Genomic DNA, 22651 nt, shown 5'->3' with positions numbered 1-22651 from the left:
TCCCCCTGCTCAAGAAAGCACATGTACAGGCCCGTCTGAAGTTTGCCAATGAACATCTGAACATGATTCAGAGGAGAACTGGGTGAAAGTGTTGTGGTCAGATGAGACCAAAATCAAGCTCTTTGGCGTCAACTCAACTCGCCGTCTTTGGAGGAGGAGTAATGACGCCTATGACCCCAAGAACACCATCCCCACCATCAAACATGGAGGTGGAAACATTATGCTTTGGGGGTGTTTTTCTGCTAAGCGGACAGGACAACTTCACCGCATCAAAGGGACGATGGACGGGGCCATGTACTGTCAAATCTTGGGTGAGAACCTCCTTCCCTCAGCCAGGTCATTGAAAATGGGTCATGGATGGGTATTCCAGGATGACAATGACCCAAAACACACGGCCAAGGCAACAAAGGAGTGGCTCAAGAAGAAGCACATTAAGGTCCTGGAGTGGCCTAGCCAGTCTCCAGACCTTAATCCCATAGAAAATCTGTGGAGGGAGCTGAAGGTTCGAGTTGCCAAACGTCAGCCTCGAAACCTTAATGACTTGGAGAAGATCTGCAAAGAGGAGTGGGAAAAAATCCCTCCGGAGATGTGTGCAAACCTGGTGGCCAGCTACAAGAAACGTCTGACCTCTGTGATTGCCAAGAAGGGTTTTGCCACCAAGCACAAAGTTGTGTTTTGCAGAGGGGTCGAATACTTATTTCCCTCATTAAAATGCAGGCTCTACTTCAAAGCAAATGATGTGTCCAAGCCTGTTAGTAATTCAAAAATGTCACAATGGCTTGTGCTGTTTCTACAAAGTTATTGGATAAACAAGGACGGATGTGACTGTGTGTGTATGTGTGTGTGAGTGAGTAAGAGAGAGAGAGAGAGAGACATACAGAGCATGTGCGATCACCTGTTGCCTCACCTAAGCAGAGATGCTGTCAGCTTTCTGGAGATCAGCTTTCTCAGTGGAAAAATAACAGTCCAAGCTGGGGAGTCTTTCACTCTAGAAACCACAATCTCCTCTGCCATTGTTGACAGTACTTTTTCTCCAATGTGGAAACTCCAGTGATAGATAAGCGCCTTGAGTTGTGTAATTAATCTGTCTGTTGTTTCTCTCAGCTGTGATGAACTGTATTGCTGAAGTTGTTCGTTTAAAGCTATTTTCTAGCTGTAGTCATGTAGTAGTAATATGAGCGATCAAGGAGCACGGTTGTATGTATACAATGACTGACGGATTCACTTCACTTCACCAACTGCTCATATTACACACAAAAATTTACTTTTAGCACTACCTGCTGGCTAACATATATAATGTCAACAAATAAAATAAAAAAATACATGTAAGAGACACTTGTACATTCTTAATACATATGCACTACTCTTACATTTTAGTTTAGAACAGCACGAATACAAGAGCAGTGATACACACACAGTGAAGTGTCGGAGTGCTGATGGTGTCAGACCATCGGTGCTCATGGAACGTCTCTCGTCCAACCAGATTCGAGGACCGGAACGAACTGTTGGAATATATATATATATATATATATGTGTGTAGGAAAATGTAAAATGTTTCTCCCAGCCTTGGGGGGGAGCTGTGTTCCTTGAGTGTTTCACTGTGTGAGCCCTTCTTCACATGTGTGGAGCTGTTGTTTAATTCAGTTCTATTTTCCTTGTGAAAAGGTAAGGAGGGTTTTCACTGTTCTCTGTTTCATCTATTTAATTTATTTTATTATATTGGCCATCCATGTTGTTTGAAGAGATATATTGCTGTTGGAGATGTTGACTAACAGATAGGTGCAGTTATTTGCGATGGATCGTTTTGTATTTCTGATGTTATTTCATGGGTTGTGGATTCCATGTGGTGGGGTATATTTTTCTGTATATTGTATATTGTTTTAACGTTTATCTGAGTATTTTGGGTTTTATTCATTATTTTTCCAGTCTTAGAGAACCCCTGTTATTTAATGTTTAATACTGCAGCTAAAACTATATTGTTTCGTTTTATAATTTTGTATGCATTTTATTTTTGATATTGGGAACTAACAGTTCAATTTTCCTTGTGAAAAGTGGCTGATGCAGATTAAAGCTTCATTACTGTGACGACCACGATATTTGTGTCCTCCTCATTCAACAATCACTCAAACACAACGCAGAGACATATGGGGGAGCACACAGACGAAAAAGGGTTACATATATATATATATATATATATATATATATATATATATATATATATATACACACACACAAACACATACATTGGCAGCCAAACGTTTGGACTAATATACAGATTTTGCTGTTTCGGAAGGAAATTGGTATTTTATTTCACCAAAGTGGCATTCATCTGATCACAAAGAATAGTCAGGACATTACTAATGTAAAAAAATATATATTTTTGATTAAATCTAGACAGGCCTCATTTCCAGCAGCCATCACTCCAACAGTTTATCCTTGAGTAATCATGCTAAATTGCTAATTTGGTACTAGAAAATCACTTTCCATTATATCAAACACAGTTGAAATCTATTTGGTTCATTAAATTAAGCTTAGCATTGTCTTTGTTTTAGACATTCAGATTTTTTTTTCTCTAAAATGTAATAATAATTTTTCACAATATTAATGTCCTGACTATATACACTGATCAGTTGAATGCCACATTGGTGAATAAAAGTACCAATTTCTATCCATAAGAGCATTATTCCAAACTTTGGCCACCTATGTATATATATATATATATATATATATATATATATATATATATATATATATATATATATATATATATATATATATATATATATATATATGCATATGATGTCCAAATAAGAAACACATTCAAGATGAATAATTAGAAACAGGCAGAAACCAAAAGTGTTGCTACTGTAGATGCAGAATAACATTCTGACAATTTAGGATTTAAGAGATTAATGTAGGACAGTCTAGTCAGTAATTCAAAACATCTTAAGTGATGACTGTAACATATCAATCAGTGAAGCACCTTTATATTATGTTATATGAGGTTTCTCTCAGCCTTAAAGGGCTGGCGCTTCTAAACTCAATTAACGCAGCTATCAGTAAAACCTTTGGCTAAAAGGGAGTAATTTCTTTATCAAATAAACCATAGAACTGGATGGCAGGGTAAAAGGCCTATTTTATTTTTATTAAAATAGGCAATTGAATACATGTCTGATTCCATTATGGACACGATTGTTTGCCTGACAAAAATATAAAATGTCAAAGCTTATGAATCATTTTAATGTGCTCTAAAGAGGTTCCAGTTACCCTGACAGTAACCGCTGCATAATTCCATTCTGAAACCCCTACGCTGACGGTCTACAGAATGAAAAGCTGGGGCAAAATAATGGGAGCATTCTCCTTCATTTCATATGGTCATGTATGAATATATTTAAGATTATAGTACATTTGCAAACATAAGGCAGACAACATATTTGTATACATGTACATGTGATATGTCGGAATAGAGATATGAGTCCTTTATGTGTCTATTTGGGAAAATATATTTACATGTTTGAAAACTGCCATTTTTGTAGTATTTTAAAATATATTTTTCATATATAGAGTACATACAAGAATGTGACCAATATCAGTGAACCCATACATGATCATACATTATACACTACAGTATATATGTTTTACATGTATGGCCATATATCAGATTTATGAATGGGAGACCAGGCTGTGTAAACTGTGCAGTTTCTGATGATTACAATGGTCAAATTCAGGACAGAAGGTCGGCTGTTGGAAGGGGATTTCCTGCTTGAATCATTTGAGTCAGAGTCACCAGAACGCCTGAGTCAGCAAAAGGTATGCACATCACAATCAGTGCATGTTTTATAACCAATAGGAGGGGTAAGGGGAGGGAAGACTCAAACGCCAAGACCTGCATGTACAGTATCAGTGACCACAAGCTAGAATGTTTGGCTCTAGAAAAAGTATAGCAAATTGGTAGCTGACAAGCAGTGTTGGGTAGTAACTAACTAAAAGTAGGGGGTGGGGGTGGTCCCTGGGCTTTAAGGTTTGGCGATCCAGTTTGGCGATCCCCGCTCGAAAACCCATCAACAATTACCCGCTTAACAACATTTGGCTTAACAACAATTTCAAACATGATCTCTATATGAGTATCAATTTCACATCAAAACCAACAAATCCAACCTCAGATGTCAACAGAACAAATCTAATGTCCCAATACTTTTAGAAAGGAGGTTATCCTGAAGCGGAACAGAGATATCACACTGGATAAAGCAACCACACACACACTGCCCATCACAAACCAGAGTCTCGTGCCAGAAAGGTGGCGTGCCTCACAATACGCAGAATCAAATCTATGATGGAAACGCTTGTCATGTCATAGAATCACAATAGAGTGCACGCTTAATCAGCCTTGCTGCAAACCTTAGCTTTACAACCCCTCACTCACAATAACACAAAGACACACTGATCTGAGGTCAGTCACGGGTGTGTACTGACTAAACAAAAGACTGTTAAAGCTTCATTGAGCTGATCTGAACTCTGCTATATACAGTACAGTAAGTGAAACAGAACAATGCAGTGCACTGACTTGCGTATGGTAACAGTACATGTGTTCAAACTCCAACAACAGTAAAACTACTCAGAAACAAATTATTCGTAGTGTGACAAAGAGAAAAATAAAACATATTATCATAAGATAAGCAGTTTTAAAGATCAATCTGCAATGTGTAATGTTCTTTACTTCGATGTACCCATTTTTTAAACACTTGTTTTAAAAAAATGGATCTTTTTATCAAGCAACAAAGCCAGCATTGTGTTAAAGGGATAGTTTTGCCAATAAAGAAAATTCACCCCATGACTTTCTTCCGTGGAACACAAAAGGAGGCCAAAATACTTGGGGGCCGACAGCCTTAGTCACCATTTACTTTCACTATAATGAATAAAGGAGCAGTGGTAACATTCTTCAAACTCTCTTCTCTTATGCTCCATAGAAGAACGTCATATAGGTTTGGAAGGACAAGAGGGTAAAACAGTTTTATTTTTGGGTGAACTATAAGACCACATACCTTTTATAGAAGCCATTGAGAGGCTGCATGCAAAGAAACTCCCAGTAATCCAAACAGAAGGTCTTGAATTTCAACATTGTCTTAAGCAAGAACCAAAGAGTGATTTAGACTATCACATCCCTGCTGGTTAGCATTAAACAGGTGAGATGCACGTGGCTTGTACAAGTTGTCACCATCCCACCTCACTCAGTGCTGTTTGAGTGACGGCAACTAGATGGGGCATCCCGTAGACTGAGATCCCCAATACCAACGTTCGAAAAAAATATAACAAAGCCTTGGTGACGGCTGTAAATCCTTCCAGTACAAATAGTAACACCCTTTGTGATGTCTCACACCCCCAAAGAAGTTGTTACCACATGTACGGCTCTAAGCGGCATTGGGGATGTGAAACAAAGCATTTCATGTGAGAAAACAGAGAAAGTAAATGCGTGTACAATCCAGTGAATCCTCTTGTTCTAATCCAACAGACCTTCTTCTCAGCATAAACAGTCTCAAAAAATATTAAAATAGTAAGAAAAATTCACTCAATATTCTTCTCAGCTTTGAATTACAGCTGCCTCCATTGTCTGTCAGTGCCAGTGACAGAGCCCAGCTTCAGCACTCTTAACCGCAAACACAAAGCCCCCCAATGCCTCCCAGCCTGGCCTGTATTAATGATGCTTTATCTGATGGTGCACTCCCTTTGCCAGCCATGTGTGTGCAGAGCAGTGATAATCACTAGAAGCACATGGTGATCAGCAGGGACTGACTCTCACCAAACAGATGCTGGCTGATTTACAACACCACTCAGATATGCTGATGCCCCGTTGCCGGGATACGGAATCACTTGTGATAAAATGCTAAATGGAAGCTTTAAGATGACTTGTTTATGTGAGTGGTACTAGCCTATCTGACTATGATAGACACTAAATGCATTTACATCTAACACTGTGACCGATTATGCTTCATAAGCCAGGTTTCAGCAAAAAACTATCAGCATGCACAGATTTTTGCTCACGACGCCGCTTTTGTGTTCTTACTGGCAAAAGTGTTGTGTTCAAGCCGGTTTACTTTTTGAGATTAAAAGCAGAGAAAATCCCAATGATTTCAAGTCTTATGTACAGTAAACAGTTTTCTTAATTTGTTGGATTCTTAAAATTAGCTGATTGATTTTGCTATTAGAGTATTGGTGTACATGTAAATGCACTCAGTGAGATGATGAAATCTGTTATGTTTAACCCTTTAAGCTCTGGGGAGGGTTTTAAAAATGTCCTGTTTCAGTGGCATAACCACAATTAAAGGATTTAACTGGACACATTTTTTTTTTAAATTGCCAAAAATGTGTTGATACGACAAAGCAATCAAAGCTCTAAACGTCTCTACAAACAAATAAAACCTAATAATTGTACTTAAGAACTTATTAAACATGCAAAGACAAAAATGGTTAAAGCACGATGATCATAAAATGCAGACATGATTTTAGTTTATTCACAGAATTAGGTGTCTTCTGACTCGATGAGTCTGCATCACTGAGTCTGTGTCATGTACTCGGCGCCATCTCCTGGTGACCATATGTAACATTGTGCTTCGTGTGGATTATCTAATGATCTATTAATCCGATTACCTTGTGTGGGGGCTTGTTTGAAAGATAATCACCTAAATAATGGTAGGTGACATTTTATGTTCCGTTTATTTTTTGTGAAGTTACAAGCAAAAAATGCGGCATTTATGAAACGCCAACATAATTGTCAAGACGTATACTTAGCAATTACTCACTATATTGTTGTCTGTAGGTAAATCAAATAGACTGGTTTTCAACATATTTCTAAAAAATAATATTCATGTCTTTATGTGTAAAACTTTTTTAATGAGCAAAAACTTACTTAGTGCACCATTAAATTCACAAATACATTTTTCACAGGATTCAAATTTTTGCACCTGAATATGCAAAGAAATAAATTATGAGACCATAATGTTGAGGGAATTGAATTAACTAAATAAATGTATTTAAACACATGAAAGCACATTCAAGAATCCATTTCAAGGTAGCATGACCAGTAATTACCAGTCCAGGCAAACGCTTATTTCACCAGAGAATATGAATGTACTTATGTGTGTGTGTTTGGGATGCATGTCATTATGCGAGCCACTAAAGCCCATAGATGCATCCAAACCGGATCTTTCGGCTCCCTCTCACGCCCTTTAAACCCTCTAGAATCCACCCTGGCACTCAAACACAACACAGTCCTCTCGCTGTAGATTGGCACAATAGATGAGGGATTTCTTTGTGCAAGTGTAAAGTGAGAAATGCTCTCAGATGCCAAACTGAGCTCAGTAGAGTTTGGCATAACATTGATTCAGTTTGTTTGATTAATCGCAAAATGTTGCAAACACTGAGAAGAAAAGAAGTACAACTTAGCAAATTATGACTGATTGTCAGAGAGGATGCTGAAATGCATTCACAAAATAATTTTTACATATTCTGAATGTGGATTTTCGTGTGTGCAAAACTCATTGTGGCATTCTGAGTGATTTTTTAGTGCATGGCTATGCAGTTACTAGGGTGTTCTGGGGGATTGCTAGGGTATTGCTAGATGTTGTGAGTGGTTGCCAGGATATTGCTATGTGGTCATTAAGACATTCTGGGTGTTTTTTAATGTGTTGCTATGCGATTGCTAGCATTTCTGAGGGGTTGCCAGGGCATTGCTATGGTTGCCAGGACAATGCTATGTGTCAGAAAAGGCATTCTGGGTGTTTTATTTTGTGCATTGCTGTGCAGTTGCTAGGGTGTTCTGGGGGGTTGCTAGGGCATTGCTATGGTGCTGTAGGTGATTGCCAGGATGCTATGTGGTTGATAAGGCATTCTGGGTGATTTTAGTGTATTGCTATGTGGTTGCTAGGGTATTGCTAAGGTGTTGGGGGTGGTTGCCCGGTCGTTACTACATTATGTGGTAAATAAGGCATTCTGTGTGTGTTTTAGTGTGTTGCTATGTGGTTGCCAGGTTGTTAAAGTGGGTTCTCTTAAGTTTGATTGCTTACAAAAGCAATAGCTGCCTCTTCTCAATAAGTAGCAAAATTGGAGATATCATTTATATGTGTAGGACAAATGGCGCAGGAAGGGTTACATAATGATGCTCAGCTTGCCCCACTAATAACTTATTTCAAGCAAAATTATTCTAAATCTCTTCCCAGATTTTTACAGAAGGGTTTTTTTATTTATTTTACTAATTTGACCTCATAACTGTCATTTCATAGGTGAATGAAATGTTTTATCACTAGCACTCAAACATCTAAGACACAAAACAGTTCACTTAAAAACCATCCAGACTTACCACAATTTATTGTCACACTGAATTGCTTTTAATTATATGTTCCATTCTATTTGTTTATAGCTCATACAAATGAGAGCATACGTACGCCCACATATGTCCCACCTCCCTCATTAATGAACCCCAACAAACAGCTCTTTTGTCTTGAGGGTAGTTTAGGGGGCCATTTTGTCAAAGTGGGGGGCTGGTGGGATGCCTGTTGAACAGATGAGGCAACATCCATCACCCAGTTGATTGAGATGTCTTCTTTCAGCCAGAAGCGAGATGTTTTGAATGCTGCGTGATAGCTTATACAGAATGTATTTGCATTGCCAGAAATGCCTAGATAAAAATTATATATTTATGTCACTAAAAGTAGAGTGTGGTCTAAAACCACATTTGGGAAAATTTGTAATTCAAAATCTAATTTAAATCCGAAATAAAGAGAACATTTTAAGATTAAAAAAATAAATCATTATGACATAAAATGAACAAATATTTAAGAATCTGGAAAATTATATCACTATTCAAATAAGCAAATTTGTGACACTTCGTAAAGTCTTCTCCAGCACGTCCCAAAGACTTTCAATGGGGTTAAGGTCAGGACTCTGTGGCAGCCAATTCATGTGTGGAAATGATTCCTCATGCTCCCTGAACCACTCTTTTACAACTTGAGCCCGATGAATCTTGGCATTGTCGTCCTGGAATATGCCCATGCCAACAGGGAAGAAAAAAATCCATTGATAACCTTGTCATTCAGGTAGTCAGCTGACTTCATTTTATTGACACATAATGTTGCAGAGCCTAGATCTGAATTGAACAACCCCAGATCACAACACTGCCTCCAGGGGCTTGTACAGTGGGCACTATGCATGACAGGTGCATCGCTTCATGTGCTTCCCTTCTTAACTTGACATGCCCATCACTTTGGAATAGAGTAAATCTGGACTCATAGACCACATGCTCTACAGTCCAATCTTTTTGCTCCCTAGCAAATTGATTTTTTTTCCGATTAGCCTCACTAACTAGTGGCTTCTTGGGGCCACACAGCTGTTTAGTCCCAATCCTGTAAATTCTCGTCACATTGTGAGTGTGGAAATGCTCTTACTTTCACTATTAAACATAGCCGTGAGTTCTCCTGTCAATGTTTTACAATGTGACTTCAAGCGTTTTAGTGATCTCCGATCATGATCATTCAAGATTTTTTCCCGACAACAGTTATTTCGCGAAGCACATGGTTCACCACTATCCTTCCAGGTTTTAATAATGCGTTGGACAGTTCTTAACCCAATTCCAGTGATTTCATCAATCTCCTTAGTTGTTTTCTTTGCTTGATGCAGGCCAATAATTTTCCCCTTCTGAAACACAGTAACATCTTTTTCATGACCACAGGATACGTCTCCCGACATGGTTGTTTAAGAAATGAAAAGCTACACACTGAATCAGTTAGGCTTAAAAGAACTGTTGCCAGCTGAAACAAATTAATCACTGCAATAATGATCCAATCAAAGGCTCTTAAGTATCTGCTTATTTAAATCTAAACGGCAACTCTTTTTTTTTTTTTTGGCCAAGCAGTGTATAAGTGCTATTGAGCTGGCAGATTGGGACAAATCTGTCCATTAGTCCATCTCGTACACCAGGTATTGTCTTTTCAGGCCACATCTGTGCTCCATGTTCACAGTAAAGGAGCCACACGGCTCTCTGGTGCTAATGACAGTGGTCAGCACCCAAGACCTCACATGCCACACGATGCTATTAATGAACAAATGCTTCGCAAGAACTCAGCACCAGTTAATAGCCCCGGCACAGGCATATGAATGACAGTTTTACCACACAGGACATCATAATCATGCATGTCACTCAAGGGAATGCAGGGGAAATCTCAAACTGACAGATTTGCATTTTTTTTGCAGTAATTAAAGGCTTTATATTTAATGCATGGTTTACTCCTGAAAGCGGTTTCTTTTGGAGGGATGTAATTATCACCAGCCTCATTTTCAAAGAAATTGCTATTTGTACATAAAAAAACGTAAAAAAATAGAAGATGTAAAGCAATACAGCCTGTTAATTCCATCATACCGTATATACATACATATATATATATATATATATATATATATATATATATATATATTTAGTTCGTCTATCTATTTAGGCTGTCTCAATTGCTTCTGTCTCTACATGTAATCCCAGACTGACTCGATGTTCAGTGGGGGTCTCTGTGGGGCCATGCCATCTGTTCCAGGGCTACATGTTCTTCTATTCTATTCTTTTCTATTTGCAGAAGGAATGTTTAGGAGTATAAAATGTATATTAACTGTTGACACACTACAGCTAAAGATATAAATAACAATCTTAAAAAGACTTTTGTACAGTACTGAATATACTGTATATATACACTGATGAGTGAAAACATTATGACCTAATATGCTGTTGCCGCGTGCTGCAAAACAGTGCAACCCGTCAAGGCATGGACTCTACAAGACCCCTGAAGGTGTCCTGTGGTATCTGGCACCAATACATTTGCAGTAGAACCTTCAAGTCCTGTAAATTGTTAGGTGGAGCCGACGTTGATCGGACTTGTTGGTCCAGCACATCCCACTAATGCTCAATCAGATTGAGATCAGGAAATTTGGAGGCCAGGGCAACACCTTGAAGTCTTCATCATGCTTCTCAAACCATTCCTGAACAATGTGTGCAGTGTGGCAGGGCACATCATCCTGCTGAAAGAGGCCACTGCCATCAGGGAATACCATTGTCATGAAGGGGTGTACCTGGTCTGCAACAATGTTTAGGTAGGTGGCACATTTCAAATTGACGTCCATATGAATGGCCAGACCCAGACGTCCATATGAATTGCCCAGAGCATCACACTCTCTCCGCTGCCTTGTCGTCTTCCCACAGTGCATCCTGGTGCCATCAGTTCCCCAGGTAAACGTCGCTCACTCATCGGACCAGGTGACCCTCTTCCACTGCTTCAAGGTCCAGTTTCAATGCACGAGTGCCCATTGTAGGCACTTTCAACAGGGGTCATTATGGCTCTGACCACCCTGACCGGTCTGCGGCTATGTAGCCCCATTCACAGCAAGGTACGTTTCCTCCCATAACCATCATTCAATTTTCAGTGACTTGTGCCACAGTAGATCTTCTGTTGGTTTAGACCAGATGGGATAGCCTTCGTTGCCCTCGTGCATTGATGAGATTTAAGCGCCCAACACCCTGTTGCCGGTTTGTGGTTTGTCCCACCTTGGACCACTGTTGGTAGGTACTCACCACTGCTGACCGTGAACACCCCACAAGCCATGCCGCTTCAGAGATGCTCTGACCCAGTAGTCTGGCCATAACAATGTGACCCTTGTCAAAGTCGCTCAGGTCTTTACTCCTGTCCATTTCTGCTGCATTCAACACTTTGACTATGAGAACGAATTGTCCGCTTCTCAACTAATCTACCCAGACCTTGACATGTGACCTTGTTAGGAGATTATCAACGTTATTCGCTTCACCTGTGAGTGGTCATAATGTTTTGTCTCATCTGTGTATACTGTAAACCCTACAATTTTCTCAATGCTTTTTGATTAACAATAATAAGATATTCCAGACGTTTTCATCAATGTATTTCAGCATGGTAGCCTTCTGAAGACTATTTATTATATTTATTATTGTGTAGCAGTAAAAACTATTTCTGCAAATAAAAAATTATCTAGACTTGTTATGTCAGGCACACACCTCACTACTGTCGAAACATTCATATTACATATTTTTCTGGTTGTCGGATAGCCACATTACCATGGTTATATGGCACAAACAAAATAAGTATTTGCAGTGAGTATTTTACAAAGAGCAACCAGCTGTGCAAACACAGGTTGGTTCCATGGTCCAAGAACAGTTTTGATTCACATAATTACTGATTATATAACTATATTTGTTCTATTGAAGTCCCCTAGGCCTGACATCTCTTCAAAAGACAGATTTTCTAGTGAAACAGAGAACATAGTTATTAAATCATGTGCATCGAAAAGCAACAAAAGGGTGGATTTATATCAGTCATAGGCATGTTCACATTTGAGTGATTTGATCACACAAATTTTCCATTTCCTTTTGTTTTCTGTCCAAAAACACTGTCCTGCCAGCACATATACTGTAATTGAAGTTCGTTGGTTGCCTACTGCATCAACAAAAAATATTCCAAAACATGGTGATATGATATTGTGTTACGAACACTTTGAAGGATGCCTTCACTCCCAGACCCATCTTGTCAGCACTTGCCCTGCAAACTTAATTATTTTTCCTTTTCCCTCCTAAACACACATCACAATGTTGCCATCCTATTTGAGCTGTATGGCTTCTTTAAAGGAATAATTCACCAAAAATAAAAGTTCTGTCATTATTTACTCACACTCATGTCATTCAAATCATATAGCTCAAATGACTTATTTGGGTCTATTCCTCAAACAAAGTTATTGTTTGACTTCAGTACAACTTGAGTACAAAAGTCACACACCAAAATGTCCGTTGACGAAGGTTTTTTGAAAAAGACGCATCATGATGAGAATCAAACCGTTTTAATAAAAACTTTATTAAATGTTATTCTTAATAAATCATTTTAAGTAGTTTATAGTTTTTTCAAAATATTTGAATATTTAGGTCAATGATGTGACGCTCATTTGTTTTATCTATATCTATTAAATTATTCAAAAATACGTTACAATGGCAATTCACACAAAACGATTAATGTTAAAAGTCATTTTAATATTTTTCTGGGGCTTAAAATAAAAAAAGTAATGTGATGTAACCATCCGGAGATAGTAAAAAATATAAAGTCTCATTAAAAGCTGACATTTAAAAAAAAAAAAAACATTCGACAACAGTCGAAAAAACGTTTGTCCACCAAATCAAGTCATGTGGTGTAACCAACATGTAGACCATCTAGAATACAAAGTGTGTAAAGTACAAAAATAATAATTATTATAAAATAATAATAATAATAATAAATAAATGAATAACAAATGATTTTGCAATATCATTAAATATCAATAATTAAATATTTTTATGAAAAGGCCCATTTTGTTTACGTATTTGGTCTTACCATGACAAAACTTTCTGTTATTAATGATTGAGGAATTACTGATTCATTTGTGTACACTCTAATGAATTCAAGACACACAAAAAAGTATTTTAATACCTTTATTTTAAGTCTTTAAATAATTTTTTATTGTTTTAGGAGAAAATACTATAAATGTTTTTCAAAATCTTTAGAAACCAACATGGACTTAATATTTACATTTCTACGAACCTGACAAGTGTTTTAAACTAGATTTATACAAGATTTCTCATTTTTATCACCTCTAACAACCTTATTTGTCAATGACTTCCTTGGTTAATGTTTTGGTCTGTTACAGTTTGATACATGTTTTTGTCATTTTTCACATCATCCTCACATCATTTGGAGTAGAACCTGTAAAGTCCTGTAAGTTGCAAGGTGGAGCCACCATGGAAAACACCTTGAAATCTTCATCATGTTCCCTGAACAATGTGTGCAGTATGGCAGGGCACATGATCCTCCTGAAAGAGGCCACTGCCATCAAGGAATACCATTGCCATGAAGGGGTTTACCTGGTCTGCAACAATGTTTAGGTGGCACGTATCAAATTGACATCAACATGAATGGCCAGGCCCAGGGTTTCCAGGCAGAATATTGCCCAGGGCATCACCCTCCCTCCACCGGCTTATCGTCTTCCCACAGTGCATCCTGGTGCCATCAGTTTTGGTTTGATATATGTTTTTGTCATTTTTCACATCATCGTCAACTAAAATACTGTATGTTATATTTGTTGACTTAAATTATGTGCCATTTTAGTCAGAGTAAAATGTACTAAATTATAAGGACATGTTTCTCAAAAGCAAAAAAATCTGAAAATTAACACTGGTCATACAGACCACTATTTTGACATTTTTATGGTGCTTTTTGTCAGTTTGGTGCTTGAAAGCCCCTGTCGTTCACTGTCATTATATGGAAAAGATTGGCCAGGTTATTCCTCAAAAAATTCACCTTTTCTGTTTACGAAAATGTAATGAGGGTGAGTAAATAACAACAGAATTGTCATTCTGGGTGAACTATCCCTTCCATTTTGGCGATAAAAAACTCGGGAGTGGCATTATCTTCAGTTTGATTGGTGGAAACCAATAAGCACTAAATATAGCAGGGCTTCCCCCTCAGCTTGTGGCCCCGTCTTAAAGACCCCCAAGAGGCCTTGGTCGCCTCAAATGGTTAGGTGGGTGTGTAATTGCAGTTATTGTCATGGCACGTGAGGCCAGATGGGGTCTAGGTTGAAATGATGACGGAAGGCTGTATTTTTGTGGCCTCAATATCAGTGCTCTGAGATATGGCTATCACAACAACAAGCTCTATCTGTGTGCTGGCAGACTAATTTATCTCGATAAATCCTCCTGCACTACTACTGTAGATGTGTCCAGCAGCCCGAGGCCTGCAGGCTCCAGAGAAGCCAATATGTGCATGGCTGATATTCTAATTGGCCTTTTTTTAAATAATCTAAAAGCCAGTGCCTGTGGTTAGCCATCTGTGTGGAAGACAACATGTAGAACAAGTGGACCCTAAACAATTTGTTGTATAAAAATGAAACAAACATTTCAACGAAAGGAAACAATGAACTGTAATATAATTACCACGTGCATGCACACAGCAGCCAATTCACTGTACAAAACACATTGTGGTTAGCACTATGTTAATGGCCGAGGCTTATTGAGACAGATCTTATGAAAATTACATGACAGTGGTGACATTTATGCAAAATGATGTTACGTGGCACCTTACAGGATTCACACAGTGGCATTAAAAGCAAGTTTAATTTACTTGCAAACAGAAAAAGGTTCTAGTGTCCATTTTACAACGTAAAAATCCTTTTGCAAAAATGTAGGTATAGTAAAGCGCTGACCCCGTTTCCACCTGGTATTACAATGCATCTTGGATGTGGTCAGGTGAGGCACGTCGCAGTTTACACCTGATCGCTTAAATGCATCTCCTGTGAACACTTGTATTTAAAATTGGAGGGCAGGGTCTCCGTTTCATCACGACACACATCAATCACAAGGCCAGTGTGCTACTGCATGATATTAAAGCGCAACAATGTCAGAAAAGACAAAGAAAGTGCGAAAAAAACGGCACGCTGTTTCTCCTAGATGCGGTTGAAATTGAATTACCCGTATTAAAGGAGCTTCAGGTGTTGTCATCTGTCCAAGCGGGCTGTCATCTGTGTTGATATCAGACACACTAAAAACGATCAGTGAAGCTCTCGTGATTGTGTATGTATCCGCTTTTTATGTTCAGATTGGATGGCTATTTCCTTTTAAAACCACTCGTAATCAGCAAATTTTAAAGTGTTATTTTAGCACAGCGTTCGTATGTGGTTTTTGTGATCCAAACACAAAACGTTTTAGACCCTGTTTAGACCTGTATTTAGGGCTGACCACATGTGATCGGATCACCCGAAACACACCTTAATACCAGGTGGAAAACAGGGTCTATGGGACTAGGTAGGCCTTATCAGAGCAGACCTGCAACAAATTTTTTAGTGCAAAAATGTCTTCTATAGCAATCGTTTCCCTAATGGCCTCCAATCTGTTCTTTGCCAAGAATAAACATATTGCCTGTTGGTGGCCCGTTTAGGGCTAAATGGAGCATTGGGACATGTGCTGTATTTACAATCCTCACCAGAAAGAAGGAAAAAAGAAAGCAAAATATAGTGAAATGTCTATATCTAGTACAGCATTATCACAATCACTCCTTTGCAAAGGTCTTCAGAAAGCACCTCTTTTTCCCTGCTCACAGCTGGAACAATAGCCTCCTGTGGACAGTGTCTGTGAAAGCGTACAAGTACAAAGAAACACTAGAGTGCGAAACTCACCCCCATCCCTGATGACATTAAATCACATCTATTTATAGTTCCAAATGCCCTAAAGTGGATCTGTAATGATACTACTTGATGTGTCTCATTTCTCATCCCAAATGATCTTTTTCATTGTTGGTGAGGGGTTTGGTGCTTTGTCAGTACCATCAGCACTAGTCATTCATTTTGTACAGGAAAGCGCAATGGTAATGCAAAAAGAGTGATGTGCTTAGTCATCATCCACAGAATTCTCTTCTCAATGTTTGTAACACTTTACAAAAAGGATCCATTTGTTATTATTTACTACTTTAGGTATATGAACTAACAATGAACAACATTTTTTAAAGCATTTATTAATTGGTTACTGTTAATGTACCAACATACTATTCTTTATGTTAGTTTATAATGCATTACATAATGTTAACATATACAACTTTTAAATGTAACATTTTGTATTAGTTTATGTAGAAATTCAAATGAACCACTATCAATAAATGCTGTCAATGTATTGCTCAGTGATAGTTAACAATTTCAATAACTGGTGTCGTTAACATTATTGTAAAGCCTTATTGTTAAGCTAACAATTAAAATGTCAACATTTACTCACCCTCATGTAATTATACACCCATTTGACTTTCTTTCTTCCAGGGAACACAAAAAGAGATGTTAAGGATGTTAGCCTCAGTCTCCATTCACTTTCATTGTATAGAAGAAAAGATTTAATGATGAGCCTACCCAACATCTTTTTTTGAGTTCGACGGAAGAAAAACAACATGTGGGTGAGTAAATGATGACAAATAAAACATTTTGGCTGAACTATCTCTTTAAATAGAACTGCACACTCTTCAGACCCTGTTCATACATCAAAACAATGTTCCATTGTAGATCTTTGCTCCCCCTAGTGGCCAAAAACACTGCCCCAGCAATCAACTCATTAATATTCCAAATGCTCATTTGCATTTCCTGTTCTACACACTTCAGCCAGAGGTCAATCACATTCATGTTAAACGTGATTCTGCTATGAACATATGAACAGATCACCCAGTTTGAGTGCGCAGATATACAAATTACACCGGGACGAATGGCTGCACATGCAAATGAGAACATCTGGGTTCCAAACAGGATCAGATGTGGGTTTAGCATATTAAATGATTGGTTCCCTTCCAGTGTTGGGAAAGCTATCATGCAAACTACACAGCTAAATGGTGAGTGTATTAAACTCAACATTAAAGACAAAACTGTGTAATTTGGTCTATATCACAGAAAGCCATTTGAGCTTGTTGGAGCCATACCAGACCATTTAAAATAAATTTAACCAAGGTTTAATGTGCTAAGTACTAAGTAACAACCGTATGAGATTAAGAGGCAATTCATCCAATTTACAGACCAAAGAATTGTATTTTCAGTTTCAGTGGCTGGGATGGAGACCGATTGCGCTAAAACTCATCAACTTTACTCATAATTCCAGATCAGAAGCAAAAATTGGTGTGGTTATATGGATTCTTGTAACAGCCCTCAACATGGATGAAACAGTTACAGTGCCACAGTGGTCTCTCAGCTTCATGACACTTGTCAACGGCTCTTTATTAATGAAGAATAATTGGCATTTCTTGAATTTCTTAATGATTTCATCTTGTACACGAGTGTAGTTTGCCTCTATTCCCCAACCAAGTTATGAACTCAAAGAGACTTGGGGGCAGTGACAAAGCCTAAATGCACTTACAGTGCAAATGGAAACCGACAATATGACGGTATTTTTTGAGGTTGGCGTGACAGTTTCATGAGAACGTTCCTCACGCAGAGATGAAACAGGGTGAGTTCAACCTTTGCTTTGAAGTTGCTGTTTGATGTGAGCAAATTAAACAATTCCATATAAAGATGAAATGTGAATAAAATGTCAGCCCGAGGCATGCTGGTTTGTGCTGTTAAGCTGTTGACGGCAGTAGAGTTGAGAGTGGAGAACGTGAGCACTTCAGAGCAAAGAAACAATACAAAACAAAACTGACTCTTCGAATGTGTCAAGCATGTAAATGGGCTCTAAATAATGTAATTCAACTAAAAATATTGGAAATTTTTGTAGTTATTGCAATACTTACACTGTTTTCTCTGAATCTGGGCATAGTTGAGCCAAACCTGTCTGTCACAGGACAGATCATAGTCTAAGAGACCTGATTTTGGTCATAACTCAATGTATGCTTTTACATTTGAAATCATCAGATTGTTCTCTTGTTTTGATGTCAAAACGTAAACAGGCATGTGCATAACATATGCGCACACAGGATAATCAGGTAAGAATGCCAGTAAAGGTGTTTAATTGCAATGCAAAATCAGGGTAATAATGGGAAAAATCTACATGTGCTAAACAGTTTATGCTTAAACCGTTTATGACCTTACCCAGATATAGGAAAACCGTTTAATGCATTTACATGACCACACAACTCTTTGGCTCATTAAGCATTATTGATGTAAGATCGTACATGTACACACACTCAATTTTGACAACACTTGTAGTTACTCCGTTTTGGCTTTGTACAGTATGGCTGAGGACTAATGCACAGATATAAAAAAAACAAAACAAAGATCAGATATTTTGACGTCAAATTTTTTGTATTTTTTCCTGTTTGTACACATATGCATCAGGCAACCGAAATCAGTGCTCAAAGTGAGCCAATATACACCAGTACACCATCCCGGCAATAATGCAAAAATGATGGCCTTTAAGGTGTGTGTCATGCATTCCCAAGCATTCAATAACTATCCAGTCGGAGTCTATCCAGTCTATCAGATGGAGTCTATCCATCGTTTCACAATGATGAATTAAAAGAAGCAGATATGAGTGTAAAGGGGTTCAATGGGAAGGAGGAGGCGAGAACCGGCTTGGCAATATAAATAATATTTTAATGAATAACTTAAACCAAAAGACAAACAGACACATGACTCTCTCGTCGCACCACGGTCTGCCATCGGCCTTTATCCCTCTCGGAGGCTTAATTAGCCTGATAAGGGACAGGGTGTGTATAATCACAACCCGGCCCCGCCCTCCGCCCTGCCATATTTTGTTTTCAGATTTTGAACCTCATTTGAAAATAGCCTGAAGAGATTTCGAAAATGCAACCAGAATACAGAAACAGTTGGCCAAAAGTTCTGCTGTTGAAATCAGTCTGTGCTTACCAAAATTCAAAGCACTGCCCCCAGTGGCTGAAGTTGCATATGTTCAACAACACTTCCAACTTCGGCCACTGAGGGCAAGTGTGAACACCAGTTTCCATGTGAAATGTCCTAAGAGTGGAGTTTAGAATGTGAGAATTTTAGAACGAAGAAACAAAGCAAAACTGACACTTCGAATGTGTGGTGAAGTAAATGTGCTCTACATAAATTAATCAAATGGCAGGGGAAATTAAAATCTCTAAATACCAAACATTTATTAACCATACTACAGAAAAATACCAGACTATTGGCCACTTCTGTTAATATGAATGGAAAAAATTGGATTGCCCAAAAGTCAACGAATGTAGAAAGGAAGTCCAGCCTTTCAAGTAAAAGAGCCAATCACCTTTTAGACACTTTTAGAATGCACAAGCATATTAGCTATACTGGGAAATTATAGTTTTTTATGCATAATCTGAGGTAAAGACAGGGCTGGACTGGTATTCTGGCATTTTCCCGGAATAGCCTTTGGGAGAACCAAGCGGGCCGTTGGGTCGAACACGAGACGTGCTGAATGGGCCGTGATAAGTTAAAATGAGCCATCGCATTATGCAGAACGGAAAACAAAATGGCGCCACGACATAGAGAAAAAGACAGCAAACAAACAACCCCACTCAACAAGTTTTGGGCCAGTTGCCATGTAAAATCACGGGCCGATTTCTCTTCCCAGTCCAGCCCTGGGTAAAGACATATATTCTTTGGTCATAATTTTGACCAATTGTTTTGAAGATTTCTGCCTTTCCCAATTCAAGTAGGTAGAAGCTGCACTTTCATAACTGGAAATAGTTTCCTGGGAGTGTTCCAAAGATGGCCGCCAGTGGACTGCTAGAAAGACTGACTTGCTAGAAAGACTTAGTTACCCAGTAACCAAAAATATCGGGGTTGATTTCAGTGTGCAAGAACTTTTGGAAGCTATTTGTCGATTTCCTTTGTTGATGCAACAAGATCCAATCTGTGGCAGATCTGAGAAACAAAATCTGAAATCTTTGACAGTGTAAATGCAGCCTAAATGTGTCTAAATCCACTGTACCAATATTCTGTGTTCTGCCATAGCAGCAGTTCAGGATGGCTGCCAAGGAAAAAGTGCAATGTAAGATGGCAACATGTTTGTTCTTCACTGTTGATTGTGTCAGCCAGTTGACTACAAGAACAGAGTGTTCATCTTTCTCATGGAAGACAGGGCACTCTTGCCCAGCTGTTTACACGAGAACTAAACATCCTAAGGGACACAAACCCTCTAGTTCAGCTGAGAAAATCCTGTGTGGTATGTGTTAAGGGTCATCGAATGACCCTACCAGCAGAGCGGTGCCAGAACTCATAGGCTTTCATCATCCACTTTTTCATAGCAGACGGGTTGGAATTTCTGTTTCTGTACTGATTTGAATGTTTCTTAATGGAGCAGTTGCTAAATTTCCAAGATGTTCAGGATGATGCATCTCTGCAGATAGTTAATGAGACACATACAAAGCCATGCTGTGGTCAGACAAATTCTAGTGACGTCTATTTTGTGTTGGTCTGACTATGAAGATTCAAACGAGAAGATTCCATCATTGTGTCAGCACAAAGAGTGATTGTTCATAATGAAATCCATTAAATTCAGTGAGGCACAGCAGAAAGTCTGGGAAGATAACATTGATCATCAGGTTTCATACAATGAGACCAACACTTCTTTGATGCAAGCAATCACTGCCTGTGTCAGCAGTTGCTGACTCATGCTACCAGAAAATGTAGGCATACGACATTTTAAAGACTTTTAAAACTATGTAGAATAAAAAATAAATATGACTCACTCATGCTCACAAAGCAAGAAGACAGGATCCGTTATTCAGATCATAGGGTAAAGTAAATGCAGACGCAAAACTACATCTCTTACAAACAAGGAAGATAATTGCAATTAAATCCTGAGCTGCCGACACTTCGGTAAATCAGTAAGCAGGTGTAGATAAGTTACTTTCTCTCTGTAAAAGAAACTGTTCTTGCTGAAATGTATTTATTTATTTATTTTTTTATTATTTTCTCCCCTTTTTTCTCCCCAATTTGGAATTCCCAATGCGCTCTAAGTCCTCATGGTGGCGTAGTGGCTTGTTGAGCGCGTTACCATGGAGACATAGCACCTGTGGAGGCTTCACACTATTCTCTGCGGCATCCACGCAGAACTCGCCACATTATAGCAACCAAGAGGAGGTTACCCCATGTGACTCTACCCTCCCTAGCAACCGGGCCAATTTGGTTGCTTAGGAGACCTGGCTGGAGTCACTCAGCACGCCCTGGATTCAAACTCGCGTCTCCAGGGGTGGTAGTCAGCGTCAATACTCGCTGAGATACGCAGGCCCCCTTCCATCTGGAATGATTTAAAATAAGATAAGAATAGTACACTCTTGGTAGCTGAAAATTATTATCAATTTAGCCCAAATATTACATTAATGAACATTAAAGGGGCAAAGGTGTAGAACGTTATGAATTCTGGCTGTGTGAATTCTGCAGAAATCTGCTGATCTTTCTACAAAATTCTTATTTCAGTGCACAGATTCCATGTGGCTCTACTAATAGCTGACATAGTTGCTGTTATTCTCAATAAGAAAATCAATGAGACTCCTGAAGATAAGCTGCTAAAATGTTCAGCACCGTGGAAATTTGTTAAACATACTGTATGTTTAACTAATATATTTAAATAATGAACTGTAGAGAACATCTACATGATGATCACACATATGTTTTACTGTGACCTTTTACTGTGTTTACTGCCAAGCATCCAGTGTGTCTTCAATTTAGTGTTCAACCCATATATTTTGCAGATGTTCTGTATTTTTAAATTATCAGCATCGGCCAATATATTTTCACGTTTGGCCGATTCACTTCTCAAGCCCCGACAGCGTAAGTAAATAAAAAGTATTCCATATGACTCCAGTGGTTAAATCCATATCTTCAAATGTGTTATGATAAGTGTGGGTGAGAAACAGATCAATATTTAAGTGCTTTTTTACTATAAATCTCCACTTTCACTTTCACATCTGAAAGTCACATGTGGCACCTGTTTAGTTTCAGTTTCAAATCTGAATGTGAAAGTGGAGATTTATAGTAAAAAATGACTTAAATATGGATCTGTTTCTCACCCACAGCTATCATAACACTTCTGGAGACATGGATTTAACAACCATTCACTTGCATTGACCAACAGAGCTGAGATATTCTTCTAAAAATGTTTGTTTGT

At 38.5% G+C, this 22651-nt stretch overlaps 1 protein-coding gene across 5 annotated transcripts in view; it reads right to left on the bottom strand.

The window, feature by feature from the left end:
* LOC127626308 (IQ motif and SEC7 domain-containing protein 1-like) overlaps positions 1 to 22651 on the bottom strand; it is a 268015-nt gene that overhangs the window by 87482 nt on the left and 157882 nt on the right. Inside the window, exon 1 of one of the 5 annotated variants that reach the window (XM_052102017.1) lies at positions 5043 to 5607. The exons of the other annotated variants lie outside the window; for them this stretch is intronic. Within the exon in view, the coding sequence (XP_051957977.1) occupies positions 5043 to 5119 (77 nt within the window). The 5' untranslated portion in view covers positions 5120 to 5607. Of the gene's footprint in view, positions 1 to 5042; positions 5608 to 22651 lie in introns of those variants that run through there. 5 annotated transcript variants of the gene reach the window in all.

The sequence above is a fragment of the Xyrauchen texanus genome, chromosome 32, assembly GCF_025860055.1.
Source record: "Xyrauchen texanus isolate HMW12.3.18 chromosome 32, RBS_HiC_50CHRs, whole genome shotgun sequence".
Classification (NCBI taxonomy): Eukaryota; Metazoa; Chordata; class Actinopteri; order Cypriniformes; family Catostomidae; genus Xyrauchen; species Xyrauchen texanus.
This window is presented reverse-complemented; position numbering and strand designations above follow the sequence as displayed.